General features: G+C 40.7%; 1 protein-coding gene across 2 annotated transcripts in view; it reads left to right on the top strand.

Annotated features, from left to right (window-relative positions):
- The window catches only part of PTPRE (protein tyrosine phosphatase receptor type E), a 73814-nt gene that overhangs the window by 8043 nt on the left and 41324 nt on the right, over positions 1 to 24447 (top strand). For both annotated transcript variants that reach the window (XM_077821385.1, XM_077821384.1), the window contains exons 4-11: positions 7045 to 7135; positions 8053 to 8129; positions 8263 to 8299; positions 9128 to 9225; positions 12690 to 12809; positions 15444 to 15607; positions 19852 to 19987; positions 20455 to 20604. In XM_077821385.1, the coding sequence (XP_077677511.1) occupies positions 7045 to 7135; positions 8053 to 8129; positions 8263 to 8299; positions 9128 to 9225; positions 12690 to 12809; positions 15444 to 15607; positions 19852 to 19987; positions 20455 to 20604 (873 nt within the window). The remainder of the gene's footprint in view (positions 1 to 7044; positions 7136 to 8052; positions 8130 to 8262; positions 8300 to 9127; positions 9226 to 12689; positions 12810 to 15443; positions 15608 to 19851; positions 19988 to 20454; positions 20605 to 24447) is intronic.

The raw sequence follows: 24447 nt of genomic DNA, 5'->3' as shown, positions 1-24447 counted from the left end.
TTAGTGTAGGGCTTTAAAAGTGAGATGTGAAAGATGGGTGGATCTTCAAGGATTCAGACAGCTGTAACCAGAAGGCCACTGGGTTCACCTGTTATATAATCTTGAAAGGATTCAGATATTGACAGTCCAGTTTGGCAGATGGGCAGCTCGATTTAAGGTTATGGGCAGAGAGCTACACCTTGTCTCCTACAGCCAGATTCGGCCTGGTCCATGTGATGTTTGTAGGCTTCTTTGGTAGATTGCTGGTGCACCTGCTATAGGTGGGCAGCTGAATCCACAGTGGTCAGTACTGGAGAATTCATGGGCAAGTCTAGGTAGAAGTGAGTCTGAAAGCCACTGTTTGTAAAGAAGGGATATGTTGTTTTAAGGTGTAGATTGCATTGTTACATGCGAATTCAGCATAGCACAGCAAGGGAAGCCAGTCATCCCGGTGGAAACTCAAAAGAAGGCAGTAAAGATACTGCTTCAAGATTTGATTGGCCTTTTCTGTTTGCCCATTAGTATGCCAGTGATAAGTGGATGAGAAGAGGGATTTGATGCCAAGGAGTCTGAGAAATTCCAACCAGAGTCAGGAGATAAACTGGGACCCCCAGTCTGATACAATACCTGTTGTTAACCCATGGTAGCAGAAGACATTTTGCAAGAAGAGCTGAGCCATGTCCCGTGTGGTAGGAACAGTATTATATGGGTAAAGAGTGCCATCATTGTTAGGAGGTTGACAACAACCAGGATTACAGTGTGTCCCTGGGAGCATGGCAGTTCTACAATAAAGTCCATTGATATAGTAGATGAAGGCTGCGGAGGCGTGGGCAGAGGCTGGAGGAGACCTAGCGTTCATGATCATGGTTTCTTGATATAGTTGCAGGACCGTATATAATTCTTGATGTAACCTTGTAGGCCTAGCCACCAGAAGCTCCGCAAGCCCTGATTGCAGGTCTTGAATTGTCCAAAATGGCCTGCGAGTGGCAAATCATGGCATAGGTTCAATATCTGAAGCCTAGGTTGTCCCTCCAGAACATAAATACAGTCCTTGAGATGAGATAAGGGAGGCCATTCTGTAGTTGGAACTAACCACATTGTTCAGGGTCTGGTGGATCTGGGTTGCAAACTGGTCATCGGGAGCAGGAAGTGGATGGAGGATGTCAGACTATCCATCATCCTGTTGATAAAGTCGGATGCCTTAAGCATGGTGTCAAAGTGCTCTTCACCAGGTTCAAGATATTTGTCTCTGTGGGACAAGGCATCTGCCCTCCTGTTTCTTGTCCCCAGGTGATAGGTTACCACAAAGTCAAAGCAAGCAAATGAGAGACCAGCAGATCTGGCATTGCTTAAGGCATCTATAGGTACTCAAAGTTCTTGTGGTCCATCAGGACTCGAATTCAAAACTTGGCTCCTTCTAGGAGGTGGCACCACTCCTTGAAATCCACCTTGATAGCCAGTAGCTCCTTGTCCCAAATAGTGTAGTTTTATTCTGCCAGGGTTAGCTTCTGAGAATAAAAGGCACAGGTGTGGAGGTGGTTGCAGGGGCCCACATGTTGCGATTGTACTGCACCTATGGCAAAGTTTGAGGCCTCAGTTGTGAATTGTAGTAGTTGGATTAGGAGTGGGTAGCCAAGAATAGAAGTCCAGGGTCAGAGGCAAGAAGCCAGAACCATGGGTCAGAGCCAGAATCAGAAGTCAGGAATTGGAGCTGAGGATCAGAATCTGAATCAGAGGCCAGAGCCAAGAGTCAGAGTTTGAAGTTGGCAGTCAGGAATCAGAGCCAAGGTTCAGAGCTGGGTTACCTGGACTGAGGCAAGGCAGAGCCATGGCTGGGTCCAGGGCAGGAGCAGGGCGTGAACAAACAGTGCAGGAGCTATCTCAGCCATGGGTGAATGTTTGAGCAGCCACTGAATTGTTGCCACTGCTGGGTTTAAGAGCTGGTCTGGTGACTCTTCCAATCAATCAGGTAGTATAGCCAGCCAGGCAGCCTACTGCAGGCCAGCTGAGCTCGTTAGATTGCCTGGGGAATGGCTGTGCTAAAGGCCCTCATTACAGACTGTAAAATTGGCCTCCTTCAAGTCATAGGTGAAAGAGCAAAATCATGAGACCAAAATAAAGCCACTCATTGGGCATGGATCAGAATTCACTTTGCACTCCCCCTCAGTACCTGGTCCAGGCCAGGGAAGCTATTGATCCAACCAGTGGACCAAATTTGGTGCTGAATCCTGGTCACGTGCCACCTGAGACACGTTGTGCATATGCTAAGAAGGAGACTAGAGAAAATAGTTGCTGAGCTTGAAGTCAGAGGTGGTGGAACAATTTTTATAATGGGGTGCTGAGAGCCACTGAACCAAACAGTAAACCTTGTATATAATGGAAACCACTTCACTTCAATCCAGAAGGTGCAACAGCACCCCTAGTTCCAGCACCTGTGCTTGAAGAAAGAACAAAAACCTCCTAGTAGGGAGACAGTTGCTCACACATACACACCACCCATCTTCCTGGTGGATCACTGGGAAGTCCCACAGTATTGTGCTAGTGATCTGCCCAGGACTGGAGTTGATTATCGCTCCCAGTAGGTTCTCCTGCTACCTTCAGTCTCAGTGACCTTTGTTTAAACAAAGAAAATAGTATGTTTAATCAAAGTTAAAGATTATAGTCAATTCTGGAGGCCTCAGAAGCTGCGATAGCTGGAAGGCTGCTGAGAGTACCAATCAAGGACTCTGAGCCTCCAAAAATGTTTCATGTATACGGCAAAGGCACCTGGAGCCTTTGATAGGCCTTTTTTTTTAATGTTCAGTGTAAATCTAGATAAATGAAATGAAAGTAGTATTGTGAAAGTGAGTAACAGAATTCTGCCCTGTAGGTGTTTCATTTTTCTGTTTGTATGTGGAAAAAAACAGCATTCATCTGCTGCCTTTCTTCACAACAAGTAATTAAATACTATGCTATCTAGTTTGCTTGGTTTTTTGCAAACTCCCCCCCCCCCCCCATAAACGTGCCTTATTTATATTTATCATTATTTATTTACATAGCAGAAAGTGTGCTTGGTGCTTTGCAGACATGTATGAGGACCAGGTTACTGCCTCAGAGAATTTATGATTTAAGGCCCTGATCCTGCAAACACTTATGCACATGATTAACTTGAAGCATGTCAGTAGTCCCGCTGGAGCCAATGGGATTCCTCATGTAAATACATGAGTCAGACAAAAATACAAATGGAGCATGAGGAAAGGAGTATGACATGAGGGCAGTGACTGAGCAGATATGTTTGGCGTGTGTATTCTTTATCGCATTTTATTTTTATAAGCACATTCAATGCGATTTGCCATATGCATAAGTGTTGGCAGAATCAGGCCTCACAAAAATATACAGTTATAATTAAAGTGGAGACGTTGAACATTATAGTGTCTAAGCATTCTTTTCAGAAAGTTATAAAACAGTTTACTGTGGTTTGGTTCAGGTAATATTCAAACTCAGAGACGAAAGAATGACTTTTTAAACAATGTAAACATGTTGGGTGAGATCATGGCCTCCAGATGTGCACATGGATCTCATACGAGAGTGAGCGAATGGGGGGAGGTGACTCAGCTGTCTTCATGGCAGAACCTCCTTCCCCAAGATTCCTCTACGTCTTCAGGAACTGAATTCGAGAAGGGTGTGGGGATGAGGCAGGACAGGATGGGGCATGCATGTTAAATGGGGACAGGTGCACCTTGTCCCCTTGTGGAGATAGATAGAAAAGATGAATGCTCCTTCACAGTTCAAAACCCCCCTTTAGGCAACATAGCAAGGCAGCTATGGTCACAGGAATCTCTGGTAGTATGGCTCCAATGGAGACATGTTACCAGGCAGACGGGCTGTCGGGAGTAATGAGCAGACACAAAGCACTAGGTCTCGTCATAGGGGTTAGAATAGAATATCAGGGTTGGAAGGGACCTCAGGAGGTCATCTAGTTCAAACCCCTGCTCAAAGCAGGACCAATCCCCAACTAAATCATCCCAGCCAGGGCTTTGTCAAGCCTGACCTTAAAAACTTCTAAGGAAGGAAATTCCACCACCTCCCTAGGTAATGCATTCCAGTGTTTCACAACCCTCCTAGTGAAAATTTTTTTCCTAATGTCCAGCCTAAACCTCCCCCACTGCAACTTGAGACCATTACTCCTCGTTCTGTCATCTGCTACCACTGAGAACAGTCTAGATCCATCCTCTTTGGAACCCCCTTTCAGGTAGTTGAAAGCAGCTATCAAATCCCGCCTCATTCTTCTCTTCCGCAGACTAAAAATCCCAGTTCCCTCAGCCTCTCCTCATAAGTCATGTGTTCCAGTCCCCTAATAATTTTTGTTGCCCTCTGCTGGACGTTTTCCAATTTTTCACATCCTTCTTGTAGTGTGGGGCCCAAAACTGGACACAGTACTTCAGATGAGGCCTCACCAATGTCGAATAGAGGGGAACGATCACGTCCCTCGATCTGCTGGCAATGCCCCCACTTATACATCCCAAAATGCCGTTGTCTTAAATGCAATGTTAACTTAAGTTATAACTTGAGTGTTGCTCCTAATTTGAGTCCTGTCCACATACACAAACCCTTAACTCGTGTGGTGGTGCTTTTAACTTGATTTGACTCAAGAGGGGATATAGGCTAAACCTTGAGTGAGCATAACTCATCAGCAACTAATAATCTCTCATGTGGATACAGGCTAGTGCTACTCAATTGCCACTAGTTCTCCAGTGCCATTCCAAGTTCCCCCTGTTTGCCCAAAAAGGACAGACAAGTTCTCCAATAATTTACTTGGAAAGAATTCATAGAGCAGCTTATCTTACTGTAGCACTAAGAACCATGGGATATGTTCTCCAGAAGTCTTAGTGCCACACAAGAGCCAGTTCAGTACCACTGTGGACACAGCAACTTGAATGTGGTTTCTCAGTATGGCTGCTCCCACCTGAGGTAGGCTAACTTGAGAGGAGTCACTTGAGTGAAGACATACCCATGCATAGTCTTGTCATCCTGCTGATCCTGGGGGATCCTTGTTCTGAAGTACCAAGTCTTGTCTCATAAGAGAAGAACTCTTTAAAAAGTCATTGCAGAGGTTTTTTCTCCTTTCTTTACCTTCCGTGTGGCAGGGGGAGGAAAGAGGGGGTTACTGTGGGAAGAGGCAATCCAGCCCATTACACTGTTTTTATGTGCTCTTTTAGTGAAAATGCAGCATTGCGGGACAGGATGTCCAAGAATATTTTGACCAACTTTTCAAGTTTAAAAGCACTGTTTAAAGAGGAAGTAGGTCTCTTGTGCTTTATTGAAAATATTTAATTAAGTTAGATTTTCTGGTGTTTATTAATGCAGGTCCTTTTTTATTGTTGTACATTTTAAGTTCTTTTTGAATGATTTTCATAACAGTTAATTAGGGACTTCAAAATTTGTGGACTTTATTCGTAGAGGGAAACAAGGGAATAAGATTATATGCAAAACCAAAATAAATTACTTTTATTTATGTTTAAAATGTTTTAGTTAACTTTTTCTTAACCTTTTTAATAAAATGTTCATAAGTTTGTTAGTAGTGTACAGAAAACAAACACGAAAACATGCTACTATTCCATGATAAAAATTAACACAAAGGGCAATTTATATTCATCGTTATATTCATTCATTGTTCAGTCCTGAGAACTCTGCTTCATCAGTGTTTTTAAGGGGGAATTCCACATAATGTGTTGCCAGAATCAGGTAGGGATTGCTGCATTGAGTGTTTCTTGAAATAGATACTCTGTCATCTTTCTCTTAAGTGATTCACATAATATAGCTATGTTCCGTTTGATCAAGTTCCTGGAAAAAAATAAAAAGCTTGAAAGAAGGGTGGGAAACGGCACAAATAGTGACTGTGGTTCTGAAATGTAGAACTACTGCGACTGTGGTGAGAGGGCATAAAAATTGCATCAGGACTGTGACATAGACAAAGATCTTGAACCTGATTCTCATTTACACTAAGTCCCTTTTATACTATTCTGGTAACCAGCAATGACCCTGCATCAGCTTCTCCCGGCTGGCCCTTTAAATTACTCCCACTTGGCTCTGTCCAGTCTAGCAGCAAAGTCTCTCAAATAAACAAAAATTTGGAATGAAAACTCCACATCCAAATATCCCTTTCTCCGTCCTCTTCTCCTCTGAGCCCCACAGGGGTTCACACGGGGTCGGAGTGTTTTCAAATGCCTCTCCACAGTTTTGGAGGCTGTCCAGCAGGTTCCATCTCATTCTCTCTGGTCTTGGAGTTATTGCTGTCTCCTTCCTTTTCTCCCTATCCTTTATTATTCACATAATAAAATTTTCCTGTTAATTTCCTGTTAATTAATCTCATTTTCATTGTCATGACAAAAGCATTTATTTTCAGGTACTTAGTATGTGACTAAGAGTTTATTCACAATCCCAGGTTTACCTGATTACTACCAGGTTGGTTAAACGTTGGGTACCATTTTAGTCATCCTAATGGGCCAGCAGCCCCCAAGGCCATCCCTAGGCTCAGGGCATAAAGGCGATACAAAGTCACCTTTGGATTCCCTCGCCCAGGCCCTGAACTGAATGGAGTGGATGTTTGATATTCAGTTTTCTTAACATTTTTGAGCCTTCTTTGCTAATATTCAAATGTATTCATGTATTAAAATCAAATTTGATCCATACAACCAAATTTCAAAGTCAGAGCCCTGTGGTATTGTACACGCACATCTTTCTGACGGGGTCACAGCATTATGAGTCATTATGTCATATGGTGTTTTGCAATGGCAGTCTGAGTTTCAATAATTTATTTGCTCTCTTAAATAGCAAAAGTCACAGTGTTCTTCAAAGTTAGAATTTAAAATGTAGTGTTGAAGTTCTGAGTTATCGAAAGGTTTTGAGTTATTTTAGAAAGATGAGGAAAAATTGCTTTTTTTGAAGAATTACAATGTACTGAGAAATTACTTATCTTAGATGTAGGCCATTGTGTGTAATTGCATCTTTTTTTAAGTACTGTGCAGCTAACATTTAATACAGGATGTTCTTGCATTTCCTTGACTTTACATGTTTTTGCTATAGTCGTTACCAGCCAGATGCATGCAAGGAACATTTGAAATGGCAAATAAAGAAGAAAACAGAGAGAAAAATAGATATCCCAACATCCTTCCTTGTAAGACTTAACAATTTATTTTCTAAATATCAGTCAAATGTCTGGATGCCTCTTATAGCAATCGTGCCTGTAATGTTGTCTGCATTCACTGAGCACACCTGAGTAAAGCTGATTAATTGACCCCCAAAATAATGCAATTTATATGTTACTAATCATACATCTGCAAAGTAAGCTTCTTTTGCAGTGGTGTCTCTTTGGATAATAATTGCCTTCCAGTAAATTTATCTTTAATTTCAGCAGGTTTGATATGAAGCCTTAGAATTGCCCAAAAATGTAGGATGGTTCTCTTGAAACTCAGTTCAGATTTGTGCAATAAAAAAGAAAAGAGCTTTGAGTATATGGGCCAAGCTTGAAGTATCTAATAAACCTTATCTGTTATTACAAATGTGTTGCACACTATGCAAAAATTATTGCATTCTCAGTAACCCAGTGTAAGTATGGAGATGCAGCAGGATTTTTATAGTGAAGGCTTGTTAACCTGCTATCCAAAAGTTCTGTGCACTGTACAGTTACAATACAATTCAAAGAGACCTCTTCACAACTACCTAAAACAAATTATTCCGTCTATTCATCTAAAAATCCCTTTGAAACAGATGAGCCTTGCAGCATGTGTTCAAAGTCACTGTTTGCAGGCTCTGGTGAAACAAGAGTGTAAGGGACCAAAATCTTCCATAAGTTTTACATCAGTAAGGTCAGCATGATTTGGCCCATATGACATATCTGTTATATATACTGTATTAGTCAGCCTTTTATGTTATTTAATGATGGTGGAATAATAATGCAAATACTGTGGTTCATAAAAGTGCAGATCCATCACTGGCATGTTAAAGGGCTTTGTATTTTGAGGAAAATTTCTGATAGATATAAATACTATAAATCTACCATACAGACCCTAATAACAGTTTCTTTCTTTCCAGATGATCATTCCAGAGTCATTTTGACCCAAATAGATGGAGTTCAATCTTCAGACTATATTAACGCTTCATACATAGATGTAAGCTAATACATACATTCACTTTCATTCAGATTGCTAATTTTAATTGTAAACTAAATATCAAATAGATATTTGTCTTAAAGCATATCTTGGCGGTTCATTCTTTAACTAACCATACATTTTATTTCTGTAGGGTTACAAAGAAAAGAATAAATTTATAGCTGCTCAAGGTAATGTATTTTCCTCTCTCCATTTTTGTACTTATAGGCACCAGAATGCACTCCTCATCCCCCCCACTCCTCGCACACACCCAGAAAAAACCTCACAGCCCACATCAAGGTTAATATGTCACCAGATCAAAAATTCCTTCCTAAGCATGAATAAGTTGGTCTGCTAAATCATGGTCATCAAAGGGAGAGTTGTAAGTTAGAAAGACTAAACTGAGCCCATTGCCTGACCTAAAGCACATAATGTATCTAGAGGGAGGGGGAATGGCTGCTGCTCTTAGAAAGGTGGGACAAGCCTGCTCTCCAAGCAGCAGCATATATGTCTCCAAGAGCTGTGGACCAACCTGCCTGGAGCATGGACTGTGTTTGAAATGCCAGCCTACTGCTGGAAATATTCTGAGTCCACTCACCCCACCCAATCAATCTGGAAGCTAGATAGACCCGACTCAGTTTCTGCCTCTACTGGTGCAGGCCCATTTGATGATAATGGTATTACAACTGGTCGAACTTCCAGTCATGCCAGTTGGAGCTATTATGCTGGGTCTTGCAAACCGTCCTTGTGTAAATACAAAAATCCCATTGTTTCAAGAAGTGATTACAATGATTGTATAACATAGTAAATGTTTTCTGTAAATTGATAGAGTTCATATAGCTGTGCTTCAAAGAAGTGAGATTTTCAAGTGTACATATAGTTCATCTGTAAAACTGAGGTATATTTTCATGAGATATGAGCTGGTAACTCATGAGTAGAAGAGAAAAATGTTCTTGTGTACTGTGATATTGCTTGTTTTCTTTATGTCTCTTGAGTATAGAACTGTATTCTATGTGCAGGACCTAAACAAGAAACAGTTAATGATTTCTGGAGGATGATATGGGAGCAGAAATCTGCAATTATTGTTATGTTAACAAACTTGAAAGAAAGAAAAGAGGTAAGTAACTTGTATTTCAGTTTTGATCAGCCTGAAATAGTCCCCACATTAAGTAGCCTCTGGCTGCAATGTGCAGCTTAGCATCTGACTGTTAATGGCTGCCACCACTTCCTTTTCCAGTCCTTTCTGAGGTTTTAAGTCTCTGCTAAAAATGTAGTTGTAACTTACAAAATTTCAAGCTTATAAATATTCCCTGGTGACTAATTTCCTCATAACGAATCTTTTTATCATGTGTTACACTGCCTCACTGTCAGACTTTAAGCCAAAGGCAAATTGAAATGAAGGCCTTTTTTTGCTTCTGCTGTAATGTATGTGAGATTGGCCTTATAGGTTGGACTGAGAGTAGGAATGAATGTTGAATTGATATTACTCACTTTTAAAAGTTTTCAGTTAAAAAAATGATTACGTTCATAGTGTGATCGCTACAAATGGATATGGCTAATTTGAAAACAACCTATTTTATTGTGAAAGGCTTCATTACAACTCTGTTTGTGGTTTGCTGTTCTCACATCTGTCCCCTGTCCCCACATCTGTATTGTTCCTCCCCTCCCCTCTGTTCCTATTTCATATGTATCCTTCCTTGTGTATAGGTTGAACGGTAAAATTTACTGTAATTATGCAGGCTAACACTTCAGAGCTCAAGATTATTACACAGTTAACTTCTTTGCTGACTCACCAGTAGTGATAAAAAAATGATAAGAAGCCTGATAAAAAACAAAAAACCTACTAATGCACCATCACAAATTTTGCTCTTGGACAATTTTGTTTTAAATGCCTATTTATCCTCGTGGGCTAGTTAGTTAAACATTCCAAACACTTAAAAGTGAAGGTTTGGAGCTTGGATTCCTCAGGCAATGTGAACTGGGGGTGCAGTGAAAGCAATATGCCAAGTTACTGAGAACAATGTACTGTGTTCTGCTCAAGAGTGACCTCTCCTGCCAGGTAAAGAGTAGTGTTGATAAACTCCAAAATAACTCCCAACAATTCCTCCTTAAGGTCAAAGGATAATTATTCTGGAGGGTGAGGGTAAAGATCATAAGCATTGAGATAGTTAATGTGCCTTAGTGATGTTAGTTAATTTATACAGCAGCTTTTTACAGTTATATATATTTATCAGAATAAGGAAAAGCTATTTAAGTTTGATTGCTCCTAACAGCTATGAAGGAGGTACTCCCTGTTTGCGTATACAAGGCTCTCTCCCTTTCCTGTAATCTTAACATTACCAGCCTTCCTACATACTCATACCAAGGCCTGACATACTGATGTTAGGCCCACAAATGTCACCAAATCTCATTTGAACAGATTGGAGACTCCTTTCAGGCAAATACCCATCAGGCCATAATGGTTGGTAAAATGCTTATTCCACAGAAAAAGACATATTGCTATCTTTTATCCTGCTGCTAGAATCCCCATGCAACTGATGACTCTCACCCAAGGTTAGCTGACGTTTCCCACCTATTAACCAGCCCTATATCTGGAGTTGGGGGTTAAAGATGTCAGACAAATGCATACTATCAGAAAAATAAACAAATAAAAAAGATGGAACAGTCATTAAAACAAAACAAAGAATAAAACCAAAAACATCGCTCATCACGATCTGGCTGCCAAAGGAGCATGTGAAGACTCCATCCAAACCATGTATTTCCTGTTGTGTCATTGTGTAACAATGCAGATAACTAACACTGAGAGCATTAGCACAAAGCCTTAAAATCATGTCCTGTTTTAGATTAAAAAACAAACATCCTCTAAATTAGGGCTGTCAAGCAATTTAAAAAAATGAATTGTGATTAAAAAAATTAATCACAATTAATCGTGTGATTAATCACGCTGTTAAACAATAATAGAATACCATTTATTTAAATATTTTGGATGTTTTCCACATTTTCAAATATGTTGATCTCAATTTCAACACAGAATACAAAGTGTACATATTTATTTTTTATTATAAATATTTGCACTATAAAAGTAAAAATAATATTTTTCAACTCACTTTATATAAGTACTGTAGTGCAATCTCTTTATCATGAAAGTTGAACTTACAAATGTAGAATTATGCACGCACAAAAAAATTGCATTCAGAAATAAAACAATGTCAAACTTTAGAGCCTACAAGTCCACTCAGTCCTACTTCTTGTTCAGCCAATCACACAGACAAACAAGTTTGTTTACATGTGCGGAAGGCAATGCTACCCACTTCTTGTTTACAGTGTCACCTAGAAGTGAGAACAGGCATTCGCATGGCACTGTTATAGCCAGTGTTGCAAGGTATTTACATGCCAGATATGCTAAATATTCGTATGCCCCTTCATGCTTTGGCCACTATTCCGGAAGACATGCTTCCATGCTGATGACACTCATTAAAAAAATAATGTGTTAATTAAATTTGTTCCTGAACCCCTTGAGGGAGAATTGTATGTCTCGTGCTCTGTGTTTTACCTACATTCTGCCATATATTTCATGTTATAGCAGTCTCGGATAATGACCCAGCATGTTGTTCATTTTAAGAACTTTCACTGAAGATTTGACAAAATGCAAAGAAGGTACCAATGTGAAATTTCTAAAGATAACTACAGCACTGAACCCAAGGTTTAAGAATCTGAAGTGCCTTCTAAAATCTGAGTGTGTCGAGGTGTGGAGCATGTTTTCAGAAGTCTTAAAAGAGCAACACTGTGATGCAGAAATTACAGAAACCGAAAAACCAAAAAAGAAAATCAACCTTCGGCTGGTGGCATCTGAGTCAGATGATGAAAATGAACATGTGTCGGTCTGCACTGCTTTGGATCGTTATTGAGCAGAATCCATCATCAGCATGGATGCATGTCCCCTGGAATGGTGGTTGAAGCATGAAGGGACATTTGAATCTTCAGTGCATCTGGCACATATATCTTGCAACGTCGGCTACAACAGTGCCATGCGAACTCCTGTTCTCGCTTTCAGGTGACATTGTGAAGAAGTGGGCAGCATTGTCTTCTGCACATGTAAACAGACCTGTTTGTCTGAGCGATTGGCTGAACAAGAAGTAGGACTGAGTGGACTTGTAGGCTCTAAAGTTTGACATTGTTTTGTTTTTGAGTGCAGTTATGTAAGAAAAAAATCTACATTTGTAAGTTGCACTTTCACAAAAAAGAGATTGCACTATAGTACTTGTATGAGGTGAATTGAAAAATACTATTTCTTTTATTTATCATTTTGTATCAAATGTAGAAAAACATCCAAAATATGTAATAAATTTCAATTGGAATTCTATTGTTTAACAGTGCGATTAAAACCGCTATTTATTGTGATAAATTATAATAAAGTTAATCGTGCAAGTTAACTGCGATTAATCAACAGCCCTACTCCAAATATTCATAGAGGTTTAATTTTATTACTTTAAAATAATTGTATAGCTATATGCCATCAGTAATGGAAGTAGGCACACAATATTTAAAAGTACTAAATGTATGTACTGCATGTTTGCATAGGATAAATGTTATCAATACTGGCCAGATCAAGGATGCTGGACTTACGGAAATATCAGAGTTTCTGTGGAAGATAGTATCGTTCTCGTGGACTACACCATTCGCAAGTTTTGTATACAGTCAGTAAGTAATAGCACTCTTGCTATTCCTTAAGATTGTTTTTTATTTTGTTTTTTAAAGCAGAGTATAACAGAAATTCAGGCTTTCGTTTAAAATGAATTTAACTGGAAATTTAGTTTTTAACTAAAATTGAGTTGAAACATATATGTAGACTAAGAGAGCAGTAAGTTCATAGAATCAATTTCCACTTGAGTTGTTGGAGTAAAAGAGAATTAATTAATTTACTAAGTTTATTTTTTAAAAAGATTCTAATTGTGTAATCTTTTTTCTTGCCAGGAATAACCTTCACTATATGCATTAAATGCTTAGCATGCATTCAGAGGGATTAAGGCCTTGTCTACACAAGAATTTTCAAGAATTCTGTCTAATTTAAGATATTTTTAAAAACTGATTTAGTTAAACTGGTGCAAAACCCTGTTTAATTTAATCATTGTAACGTTAATATTTAGACTAGACCTTAGAATTGCATCAAGGATGCATCTTTTTAAATTACCATGTTAAGTAATGTTTTCTTCTTCTCCTCTTCTACCTGTTACATTCCAGTTCTCATTCTCATTGGGACTTTTTGCTTCCTAGCAAATCGAAAATGAACTGAGTGGACTATTTATGTATTTATAAAACACCTTCACTTCATCTCTGGCCATCAAACACTATTAAAAGCAACTGCAACAGACCACCAGCCGTCCCTGCCGGGGATGTGTGGAGATCAAAATACCTTGAAATTAGGTCTCAAAAAGGAGAAAAAAATTCTAGTCTCAGGCAAAGGAAAATTAGTCCTGCGGCAGCTTGTCCACAAATCCAAATAAAACAAAACAAAGGGCAGCTTCCTTCCATGTTGTCCGCAGTTGTCAGTTCCACGTCCTGGATGTTTAAGAGGCAAGAACTGCCGGCTCTTCTCCCCAGATCTGACTGCTCAAGCAGTTTTTCAGAACTAGCTTCCTCCTTTCTGCCCATTGAAGGGGTTTAATCACCTTCCTGGGTCAAACAGGGAGGAGACACACATTCCATCACAATAATATACATAACTTGCTGAACAATATCAGCTATGGGAGACTCTCATCCACCATTACATCATTTACCAAGCCCATAATCACCCTAAAAACCTGAGTGAAGAGGTGGTTTGGTTTTAACTGTGCCCTGAAGGCTAACGGTTAAGATTCTTGAGGGCAAGTGGGGTTTTCACTGAGGATACGCTACCAGCGGCTGCCAGGTATTCAGCTCTAAGGACTGTGAGCAGAAGGTCCCCAGCTAATGGCAGTTGGTGTGTTGCCACATGGGTAGAGGGGCCCTTGCTCAGGTGGTCTAGAGCAGAGATTGTCTCTCTTGCATGTTTGTGCAGAACCCAGCACTTTGGGGCCCTAATCTTAATTAGGGCCTTTGGGTACTACCATAGATTTATTTATTACTACTAGTAGTAATAGCCAGGACCCAAACTACAGACAGCTGAATAGAGCAGAGTCACTTGGGAAGTGCATAGGGAGACAGTGAAGCTTTCAGAAAACTGATGTACATAATATGTTCCTGGCAGTTTACACGGCTAATCAGATGGGCAGCTGCATTCAGCGCTAGTTGTAGCTTCAGAGCAGTCCCTGTATAAAGTACACTGGAGTAATCTAATCTGGAGACCATTCAGGCATGTCTAAGTGTAACATGGGCCATATGGGAGAAGCTGCTAAGACTCTTATTTAAAAAGAACTCTTGGTCAAACAGCTGTATGAAAAAATATAGCAAAAAAAAAAAAGTTATCAAATTCTTCTGGATTGGAAATAGCTGGGAGTCTAGATGGCATATGGTATTTGGTGTCTTTCACCTGTAGATTCATATCTCCAATTTTACTATGGAACATGTTAGTGGTGATAACATTTGGTCACCAGTTGATGGAGACTGAGTGGTCTTTATGAAACAAACTGGTGGTCTTTGTCCAGTTCAAAGTGGAAAAGGCTTCATGTAATAATTGGTGTTAATTACCAGCCTTCTTGGCAGTCTGAGAAAGAGGTCAAGGACTGAGAGAGCATGGAGACTGAATTTCCTGTCTTAGCCCAAGAGGAGGTTCCTCCAGATCAGGATTGGAAAATATTGGTGGAGCTTTCATTGCCATTGCCTGTACTCCTCCTGTTCTTTGCTTAAACAGAGTACATGGGTCACTAAGACTGTACCTTTAATAGTTAGCACTGAAAATGTAAATTAAAAATAAAAGGAGAAAAGCTAAAATATTACCTTACAGGATTCATTGTATTAGAGCAATCCCAGCTTCATGTGGTGTAGTATCCTGAGTCTGATGATGTACCAGTATCAGATGTATGTCCGCATCCTTATCTGCGTTGTTATGAAGCAGTTCATAGATACTTTGGCATCTTGCATCTCTCAATGGTATAAATCCGGAAGTTCTTACTCAGACTAACTCCAGTCAGAGTTTTTAGTCTGAGTATGGATGGAGTAAGAAGTAAATAAGGACGTCAGGATTTGGCCCATGGTTCATAGAAATTGTGAATCTTATTTCTCATGGACAGCACCCTGATGCTACTCAAATTTAAATGGCAAGGATATGGGTTAGTCAGACTATGGTAACTAATCTGTTTGCAAGTCTTAATATAGGACATAAAATGTCACACTCATAGTCTGTTTGTGTGTTTCTAGCAACTTCATGATGGCTCTAAAGTTCCAAGGCTTGTAACACAGCTCCATTTTACCAGCTGGCCTGATTTTGGCGTGCCTTTCACACCCATTGGGATGCTAAAGTTTCTGAAAAAAGTCAAAACATTGAATCCTTCACATGCTGGACCAATTGTGGTTCACTGTAGGTATGTACGCACTCTAAACCATTCTGTCTTCTTGAGCTTTAACAGTTTTTAAAGTGCTTTGTGTATGTCAAAACTATATTTCTATCTCTTCATTGAAAATGCCATAATTTGCATAAAAGTCAGAACTTGCAATGGTATTAGGCTCCATCATAGCCAGGGAGAAGAACGAATTCAAAAATTCTGCCTTTTCTCTCATTTTAAAATTGAAACTTCAGTTTGTTGTTCCCAGAGTGATAGGCAATCTGACATCAACACATTCCCTGTCAGAAAAGCAGATTTGTAACAAATGGGTTCACTCTGCCATTGAATGCTCCTCAGAGAATACATCCCCCAGTTTTCTCACAGCAGAATTGCCGTTTGCTCTTATAGTTTGCCCACTCTGTGCTAGATATGTTGTAATGTAGACTTGTACTTGAGATAATTTGTTTAACACTATGATGTCCCATTACTACATACTAATACACAGTGTGTTCCAATTCATGTACAAACACTTAAACCTCCTGCCAGTAAGGGGTTATTGATAAACCATTGAAAATGTGTTATAAAAATGAACAAAAATAGATCAGGTTTTGGTAGAAGTTCAAAAGAAATGTTACAACTTTTACATTTAGAACTGCTGTATTTTAGACATGAAGCAAGAAATAGTCTCTTCTCAGGAACAATATATCTAATTAAGATTAGATTAAAAAGAATAGAATAAGTGGCTTTGTGTTTTGTTTTGTTTTAAGGAATCACTTTTTTATTTTTGGTCTGTTGATTTGTTTTCAGTTGCTTATGTTTGATATTTATAAATATTCTCAAGAGACTTTAAAACATACTCTTCAGTGTGGGGCCGTGTGTATTCCTTTATCAGGCATCAGCCATCCTTTTGTTCATTGTTCATCAGACAAACACCTGTCTTAGTAGCTTGGTAAGAATTCCTGTTCTCTTGAGTGTATGTACATAACAAAAGTGTTTTTTTTTTTAAGATTTAGAAGAAAAAAGATGATTTTAGTAATCTCTCACAATTTTCCCCTTTGAGATATCCATATTTTTTATATTCCTTTGCCCAGATGCTCTACACAGAGTAATACTAGGGACACGCTTTATTCTTCACCAGCAGGAAATTCTATTCTTAATCTAATTGACACCAAAATGCACACAAGTCACGGAGAGTAATAAAATAACTCTTCTTTAAAAAACAACAACCAAAAAACAGATATCTAAATGTAATGGTCCAAAGCGCACTGCAATAGCACTATTATGAATCTCAATGTTTTGGACTAATTTGGTTCTTTCATACTGCTTGAAAAATGTAGACTGAAAATCATGGCATCTAATTTCCTTTGCAGTCCAGGATATGATGCCATTGAATTGTTGGAAAAAGGAAAGGGAAACTCATCCATAATGAGTAACACTGTATTTCTCCGTGGGCTTTTATAAAAACAACATACAGTGCTAAACACGAAGTGCTCGACCAGAACAAACTTGATATTCAAAAAGTTTTAAGCTAAATCAGCATTTAGAGGAAATGAAGGAGAAGCAGGCAGAACAAGGAGAAGGGAGGAAAAAAAGAATGTTTCTGACAAATTGTCATTCTTTTTTTTTTAAAATGCCAGTCTCCTGATCAGGGAAGGAAGTTAAGGAGGAAGGGCTGAGAAAAAGATTTCAGAAAGAGTCCAAGAATCAGCAGGGCTTTGACACACAAGTAAATCAGAGAGGAGAAGTTGAAAGAGAGATGGCAGAGCTGAAGAGAGTGGACTAGTCTTGGGGCAGAGAAGGCAGTGAAGGAGTTAATAATATTAGAGAAAGAAGGTAGAACTGAAAATAGAGCTCAGGGAGTCTGTGGAGGAGAGAGAGATCAAGGAGCAAGAGAATCAGAGAGCAGAGATTGATGGACAGGATGGAGGAAAGGCAAACTGTGAGAACTGAAAATGAACAAGCCATGTTCAGAGAGGGGGAATTCTGAGACAGGTCAGAACAAGAAAATGTCTGGTAAATTCTGAGTCAAGGAAGTAGGAGAGAGTGAGATGTGGAGGGAGCCCAAAGGTGGAGCTGAAATATTAACAGAAGGAAGTCAGAGGTAGGGGAGGTAAACGTAGTTATAAATGTGGAAGCCGCTCTGTCAGTAGATAACCACTTGGTGGTAAAGGTGCAGGAGCGAAAGTAAAATTGAACTCTTACGGTACGGGGGCTGGCTCTTCCCCCCCAAGGGGCGGGGCCTTGGGTGGAAGGGGTGGGGCTGGGGGGGTCAGCATCCCCCAGCCAGCCCATCTGCACTGCCTGGCCCGTGCTGCCCAGGGCTCCAGCAGCCATTTAAAGGGCTCAGGGCTCTGGTCGCTGCCGCAGCAGCAGCGGTGGCAGCTGGAGCCTCGGGCCCTTTTAAATCGTCAGCCCTGGGGCAGCTGCTCCTTTTGCCCCCCCCACCCCCATTGGCTGCTTGGGGGGCGCAAAAGGGGCAACAACGTTAAAGCGCTGCCACAGCAGTGCTTTAAGCAAGGTCCTTTGCCGCAGCAGCGCTTTGAAGTCAGCTGTATGGGCCGGTACCGACGGCCACTTTTTACAGGTACGCCGTACCAGCCCGTACCACCTTACTTTCATCCTTGTAAAGGTGATAGGAGATGGGTGGGAGAGGAGTAGGAGGGGGAAAGAGCAAGGACCAATGAGGGAGAGAGGATCGGTGTGATGCAGCTAGGGTAATTGATGAAAAGGCAAGTAAGAAGAGGGCCTCACCAATCAGAAAATTAAATGTTGTTTGTGGAGGAATCTTTCAGACATAAGTTGGTTATGGGCACTGGTCTCTCTATTATAAGGCTAATGTGTTTTGTGACATGTCATTATCAATGAGGAGCTCAGCTGGTTTTAGTTTGTCATTTCAGCATTCCCACAAGTGGAACTTGTGATTAGTACTAAGTGAATCATTCTACTTTTATATTGTACCATACTAAGGGATTAAGATTTTCAGGCAGCATGAATTTCTATTCAAACAAAAAAGGACTCTGTGTGTGCACGCACAAGGGTGTGTGTAAAGAATATATAATCACACATATATTTTATATAATAAAATTATATAACAGATTTTAAAATAATAAGGGATACTTATTTGAACACTGTATGTGGCATACTTCAAAATACAATAAATCAAAGAAACTCCAACCCCTTACCATATACTGCAATACTCAGGAACCAGACAACAGAAAAAAATATACATATACATGCGCACACACCATACACATGGTAATAATGATGTTCTCTCTGTTCTGTATGTCTTTGAGAAAACTTCGAGTGTTTGCAATATTCTGACATGACTTCTGTGGAAAATACTATAATAAATAGCAAAAAATATTTTCTAGTTCTCAAGAGAGCCATGGATGATTCATAAATTCTCAAAAATATTTTATATTCCTCATAATTCTACATCAGTGTCTTATGAACAAAACATTCATTTCATGAAGTCTATATTTCTGACTTTATTTTAAAACTAATTTTTTCTTTGATGAAAGTCAGATTGAATCTGTGAGTATGTTGTGGGAAAAATACATTTACATTTTTAGGAGGTGATACTGTGACATTTTAATAGCCACAGGGTAAAATAAGCAAACAGAAGGTTAGAGAAAGTTGTTAATGCTTAACACAGGATGCCATGCCCTTTTCCTCTGAAAGGAAGAGCTGAAAATCATCTATGATTGTATCATTTGTAATAATCTTGCTCCCTCTGGTGGCAACTGGAGGACATGTTAAAAACAATAATAATTTTGCATGGACATGTTAAAAACCTTAGCACTTAAAAAAGGTTTAACATTTGCCAACTGATGTATGACATAAAACATGTTACTTCAGTATTAGTAAACCAAAAAGATTTAATAATCAGATTTAGCATGTGTTATCCTTTACCTTAGATCTAATATCTAGATCTGGTTGAAAGATGGGAAACCTTTTGGAAAAAATTGTACCTTTTTTCCTTTTAAAAGAAATTCAAAAATCATAATTTTTTCAACCAGCTCTGATGCTCCTCAAAAAAAGAATATGTTTTTGTGAAAGCTTTCTGAAAAAAAACACACTTTTTTTGTCAAAAAAAATTTGAAATTCAAAATTTTTAACCTGTTCTACTAATATCACTATTAATATCAAAAGTGAATTGTTACAAAATGTAACACCCAGTGTGGATTTCAGTCCAATGTAAACAAAATTTGGACCAGCTGTGGGTTACTGCAGCAATCTATCTGGACTTCATAGCTCACTTATGTGTCTCTCTTCTTTTTAAGCGCTGGCGTGGGTCGAACAGGCACATTTATAGTGATAGATGCCATACTAGATATGATGCATGCTGAACAGAGAGTTGATGTTTTTGAGTTTGTTACAAGAATCCGTAATCAGCGCCCACAGATGGTTCAGACTGATGTAAGTAAGCATAAATCTGTTGTGATATTTTGTTCATTTATTGTGTTTGAAACAAACAATACATTTGTTTCTCAAACACTGGTGAATGTCCCAGTACTTCCTCGCGTCATTCGTCCACAGTAGGAATCACAGCGAGAGTAGGGCAAGCTGGAGGGTAACGGAGGGTGTGAGGATAGGTGGTAAGTAAGGGTTGTGACAATGCAGTCCTTTATTACTAGTTTCCGAATCAAATTCTGAGGGACCACTGCTGTGCTCTTCCCATTCATGTTCCCCTGTAGCACAGAATGTGCATGATTTAATAGGAAGCCATTGTTACAGCCACAGTCTTACTCTGTTAATCAGTAAAATGGCCTAAAACATCGGCAACCACAAGAGCAAAATGTATGTGCCAGATTTTGTTAAATTGTATTTAATTGCTTTACTTTAATTACTTTATGTTTAGTGTGCTTGTCGCTTATTCATTCCAGATGCAGTATTCATTCATTTATCAAGCCTTACTTGAATACTACCTCTACGGTGACACAGAACTAGATGTGTCCTCCTTAGAAAAGCACCTTCAAGCATCGCACACCACTACACCACATCTTGTCAAAACAGGGCTAGAGGAAGAATTTAAAGTAAGTAAAGAAGAGGGCTTGCCTCAAGATTTTAGGGATCAGGCCAACAAGACAACATGGTATGTAGAGAAAAGTATGGCATGTTTGAAAAACTGTCAGAACTAAGCAGCTCAGTTTCTGTTTTATTCCATTATTGGGAAAGATGAGGGAGGCTTTTCCTATATGAACTCTCAGGAGTGAGAAAATTATAATGTGGTGATGCCCTCATCTTTAAAGTGTCGTTCTCCTCTGAAAAGTGACCTCTAAAAATGACACCTTCTTAGTCAGCAGACCTACTCCCTGTGGGTGTTGAATAATGTTTACTTCTTCTTTGAGTAGTGTCCCTATGGGTGCTCAACTATAGGTGCGCTTGCATCCCTGCGCTGCTGATTGGAGAACTTTGGTAGCAGTGTCCGTTCAGCCTGCACACATGCTGTTCCCCCTCATGCTCTGCCACAAGACTAACCAGCATTGCGTGGCCAAACCCCCCTTAGTTCTTTCTCAAACATCCCAGACTAGAGACGGACCTGTTAGCAGTCCATTCGTCAGATCATTAACTCTATTAGAATTCAAATTTTCTTAGCCCTGGCCTACACTATGGGGGGGGGATCGAGCTAAGTTACGCAACTACGTGAATAACGTAGCTGAAGTCGACGTACTTAGACCTACTCACCGCGGCAACGGTGAGTCAACGGCTGCCGCTCCCCCGTCGACGGGAGAGTGCTCGGGGGGTCGAATTATCGCATCTAGACACGATAAATCGACCCCTGCTGGATCAATCACTGCCTGCCGATCCAGCAGGTAGTGTAGACATACCCTTAGTCTTAAATTTCAGAGTAGCAGCCATGTTAGTCTGTATTCGCAAAAAGAAAAGGAGTAGTTGTGGCACCTTAGAGACAAATTTATTTGAGCATAAGCTTTCGTGAGCTACAGCTCACTTCATCAGATGAAGTGAGCTGTAGCTCACGAAAGCTTATGCTCAAATACATTTATTAGTCTCTAAGGTGCCACAAGTACTCCTTTTCTTAGTCTTAGAGTTCTTCTAGTTCTTTTTCTTTCCCTAAACAAAAAAAAGAAAAGAAAAGAAAACTTTTCTCCTTGTCTGGGAATTGCATGGGATATGCCTAGTATACCAGGTTTTAAGAGGTGCCTCTTGTGCAAAGAGGCCATCCCAATAGCGGACAGACATTCCTGCTGCATCTGTTGCCTCGGGGAAAGCCACATTTGCCCTGCAATTTAATTTGCCAGCAAGTAAAGTCCAGATCTTTGAAGGACCGAGAATTGGGACTAAACTCCTCCTCATGGAGGTAGCTCTCCAGCCATCCCCAGATCATCCTCCAGCCATCCCCAGGAGTCACCCAGGAGGCATGAATCTTCCTCATAGCCTTCGATATCTCAGGACTGTGAGTTGAGGAGACAACTGTGGACCCCTTATGTAAGGCTTCAAAACAGAGCACCATGAGTCCCCAGAGTGAGCCCCAGATTAGCTGAAAAAGATTTCCTGCAGTTTTGGTATCATTGGTACCAATGGCACCAAAGCCATACAGACACGGTACCCATAGCTCATGAGGATACAGTGTGGCAGGTACTATTGATGTGGCTAAAGACCTGATGGGCACAGTACCAAAGCAATAGTATTGACAGGGAAAGGTAAGGTCAGGGACTGCATTGCCTCCGGGAAGACACTGCCAGTATGGGCATTAGCCTTGGCATTGTCAATGGCATGCCATCCATCCTCAGAGTGCCTGGTATGGCCCAGATCACTGATCCTTTCAGTGCCATCGACCCAGCAATGACAACTGCTGTCATTAATGAGTGTGACAGCACCGCAAGAGTTCAGATACTCAAACCTTCCGGTATCTGAAATACCAGAGTCTCCCCAGCTCAGTATCAAGGCCCTGGAACAGAGTATACCTCGAACACAGGAATCTCCACTGATACCGGGTCAAATACTTCCATTTTCTAGTAAAGAATCGGATAATGAACAGGAGAAGATCATCTCCCATCACTCCTCCAATGATCCTTATAGTGCCAATTACCAACCCGGGCTCCTTCAGTTATATCCTTGGTCTATTCCTCAACCACCATGGTATGGCCAACCCTGGGCCCAACCATCGGGACCCTTTCTGCCACCCCAGTGGTCCTACTGGGATCCTAGGGTGGCGAACAGACTCCATGCTTCCCGAACATCCAGCATGGCCCACCATGAGCCTTTGAAGCACTCTCCCTCAGCCATGGTATCCAGAGCCTCTGAACCTCCCAAAGAGATCATGTAGGAACAAGAGATTGGATTTGAGGAGGTCACATTACAAACCAACGTCTCTTCCTCCCCTCCAGATGAGGCAGTGATGTCTGCCAGAGATGGTGGAGAGGGCAACTTCAGGCTGTTTCAGGGTCTGGCTAACTGGGTGGCAGACACTTTGCAGGTATGTCTCAAGGAGCTAAAAGACACCCACCATAAACTCCTGGACATCTTACACTCCTCCTCTCCCTCCAGAATAGCTCTCCCCATCAACCAGGCCCTTCTGGATCCAGCCAAACTTGTATGGCAAACTCTGGCATTGGTCATGCCTACCTGTAAACAGCTAAGGGTATGGAATTTTTCTTTTCCAATCCCCTCTGTAATTCAATTGTTGTGGACACAGTGAACTCCCGAGGTCATCTACACCAGGCAAAGTTGACCCTCTATGACAGGTATTGGAAACTGAGAGAAAGGCCTATTCATCCACATAATTGCAAATTATGAGGCCCTGACAGGAAAATAAGATTACGTCAATTACTCCAAGCTGAAAACATTTATTGATCAGCTCCCGGAGTCTCAACGGGAACAGTTTCATGCCATTGTTACCAAAGGACAACTGGTTGCCGAGACAGAACTGCAGTCAGTGCTTGATGCAGGCACATAGCAGCCTGATCCATCTTCATAGCTGTCGTTATACGGCGAGCATCATGCTTGCCCTTGTCCGGCTTCCCTAAGGAAGTGAAAGCAACAGTAGAGGACCTCCAATTCGAGGTCACGGAGTTGTTTGCTGAGAAGATGGACGCATCTGGCCATACTCATAAAGATTTCAGACAACTCTGGGGTCATTAAGAATTCATACACCTGGACAAAAGAGAAAATCTATTCCTCAACCTCAACATAAATCCTGCACAGCACGCTTTCCAACTCAGTGCTTCTGTGATACAAAAAGGAAAAAATCCAGGTTTCTGAAGTGCAATCAGATGGGCCCTCAGTCTTCCTCCTCACAACCATCCACCTCAAAACATCTGTGTTTGGATGTCTTGGTCGGGGCACCAAGAGACCACTCCCCTCAAGAACAGCTGCAGATATCTAACGCATTGTATCCATTTGGATGCCACCTTGCTCCGTTCAACAACTGAGAATGGATAAAATCCAATATATGGGTTCTGGAAATCATCCACAATGGGTTTTCCATCCACTTCACCTCCCTCCTCTTACCTCCCAACACCCTTTTCCGTCCCTCTTCAGGGACCCTTCTCATGAGAGTCGGCTGCAACAAGAAATAGATCACCTCCTCTGCTTAGGAGCCATAGAACGTGTACCTCATCAGGGCAGTCAGGAATGCTTACACTCACTTCCTTCCACTGATCAGAGATACATACGCAAGAGTCATGACAGACAACACAGCGTGCATGCACTACATAAATCATCAGGGGAGGTGCCAGATCACCCTCCCTCTGTGTTGAAGCGCTAAAACTGTGGAATTGGTGCATTTCCCACAATGTTACAATATCAGCAGCCTGCCTTCCAGGAGCACAGAACACGACAGCGGACAGTGTCAGCCGCAAGTTCCCACATGACCATGAAAGGGAGATAAACCCAGCAGTATTATACGACATATT

The sequence above is a fragment of the Eretmochelys imbricata genome, chromosome 7 (genome assembly GCF_965152235.1).
Source record: "Eretmochelys imbricata isolate rEreImb1 chromosome 7, rEreImb1.hap1, whole genome shotgun sequence".
In the NCBI taxonomy this organism is placed as follows: Eukaryota; Metazoa; Chordata; order Testudines; family Cheloniidae; genus Eretmochelys; species Eretmochelys imbricata.
This window is presented reverse-complemented; position numbering and strand designations above follow the sequence as displayed.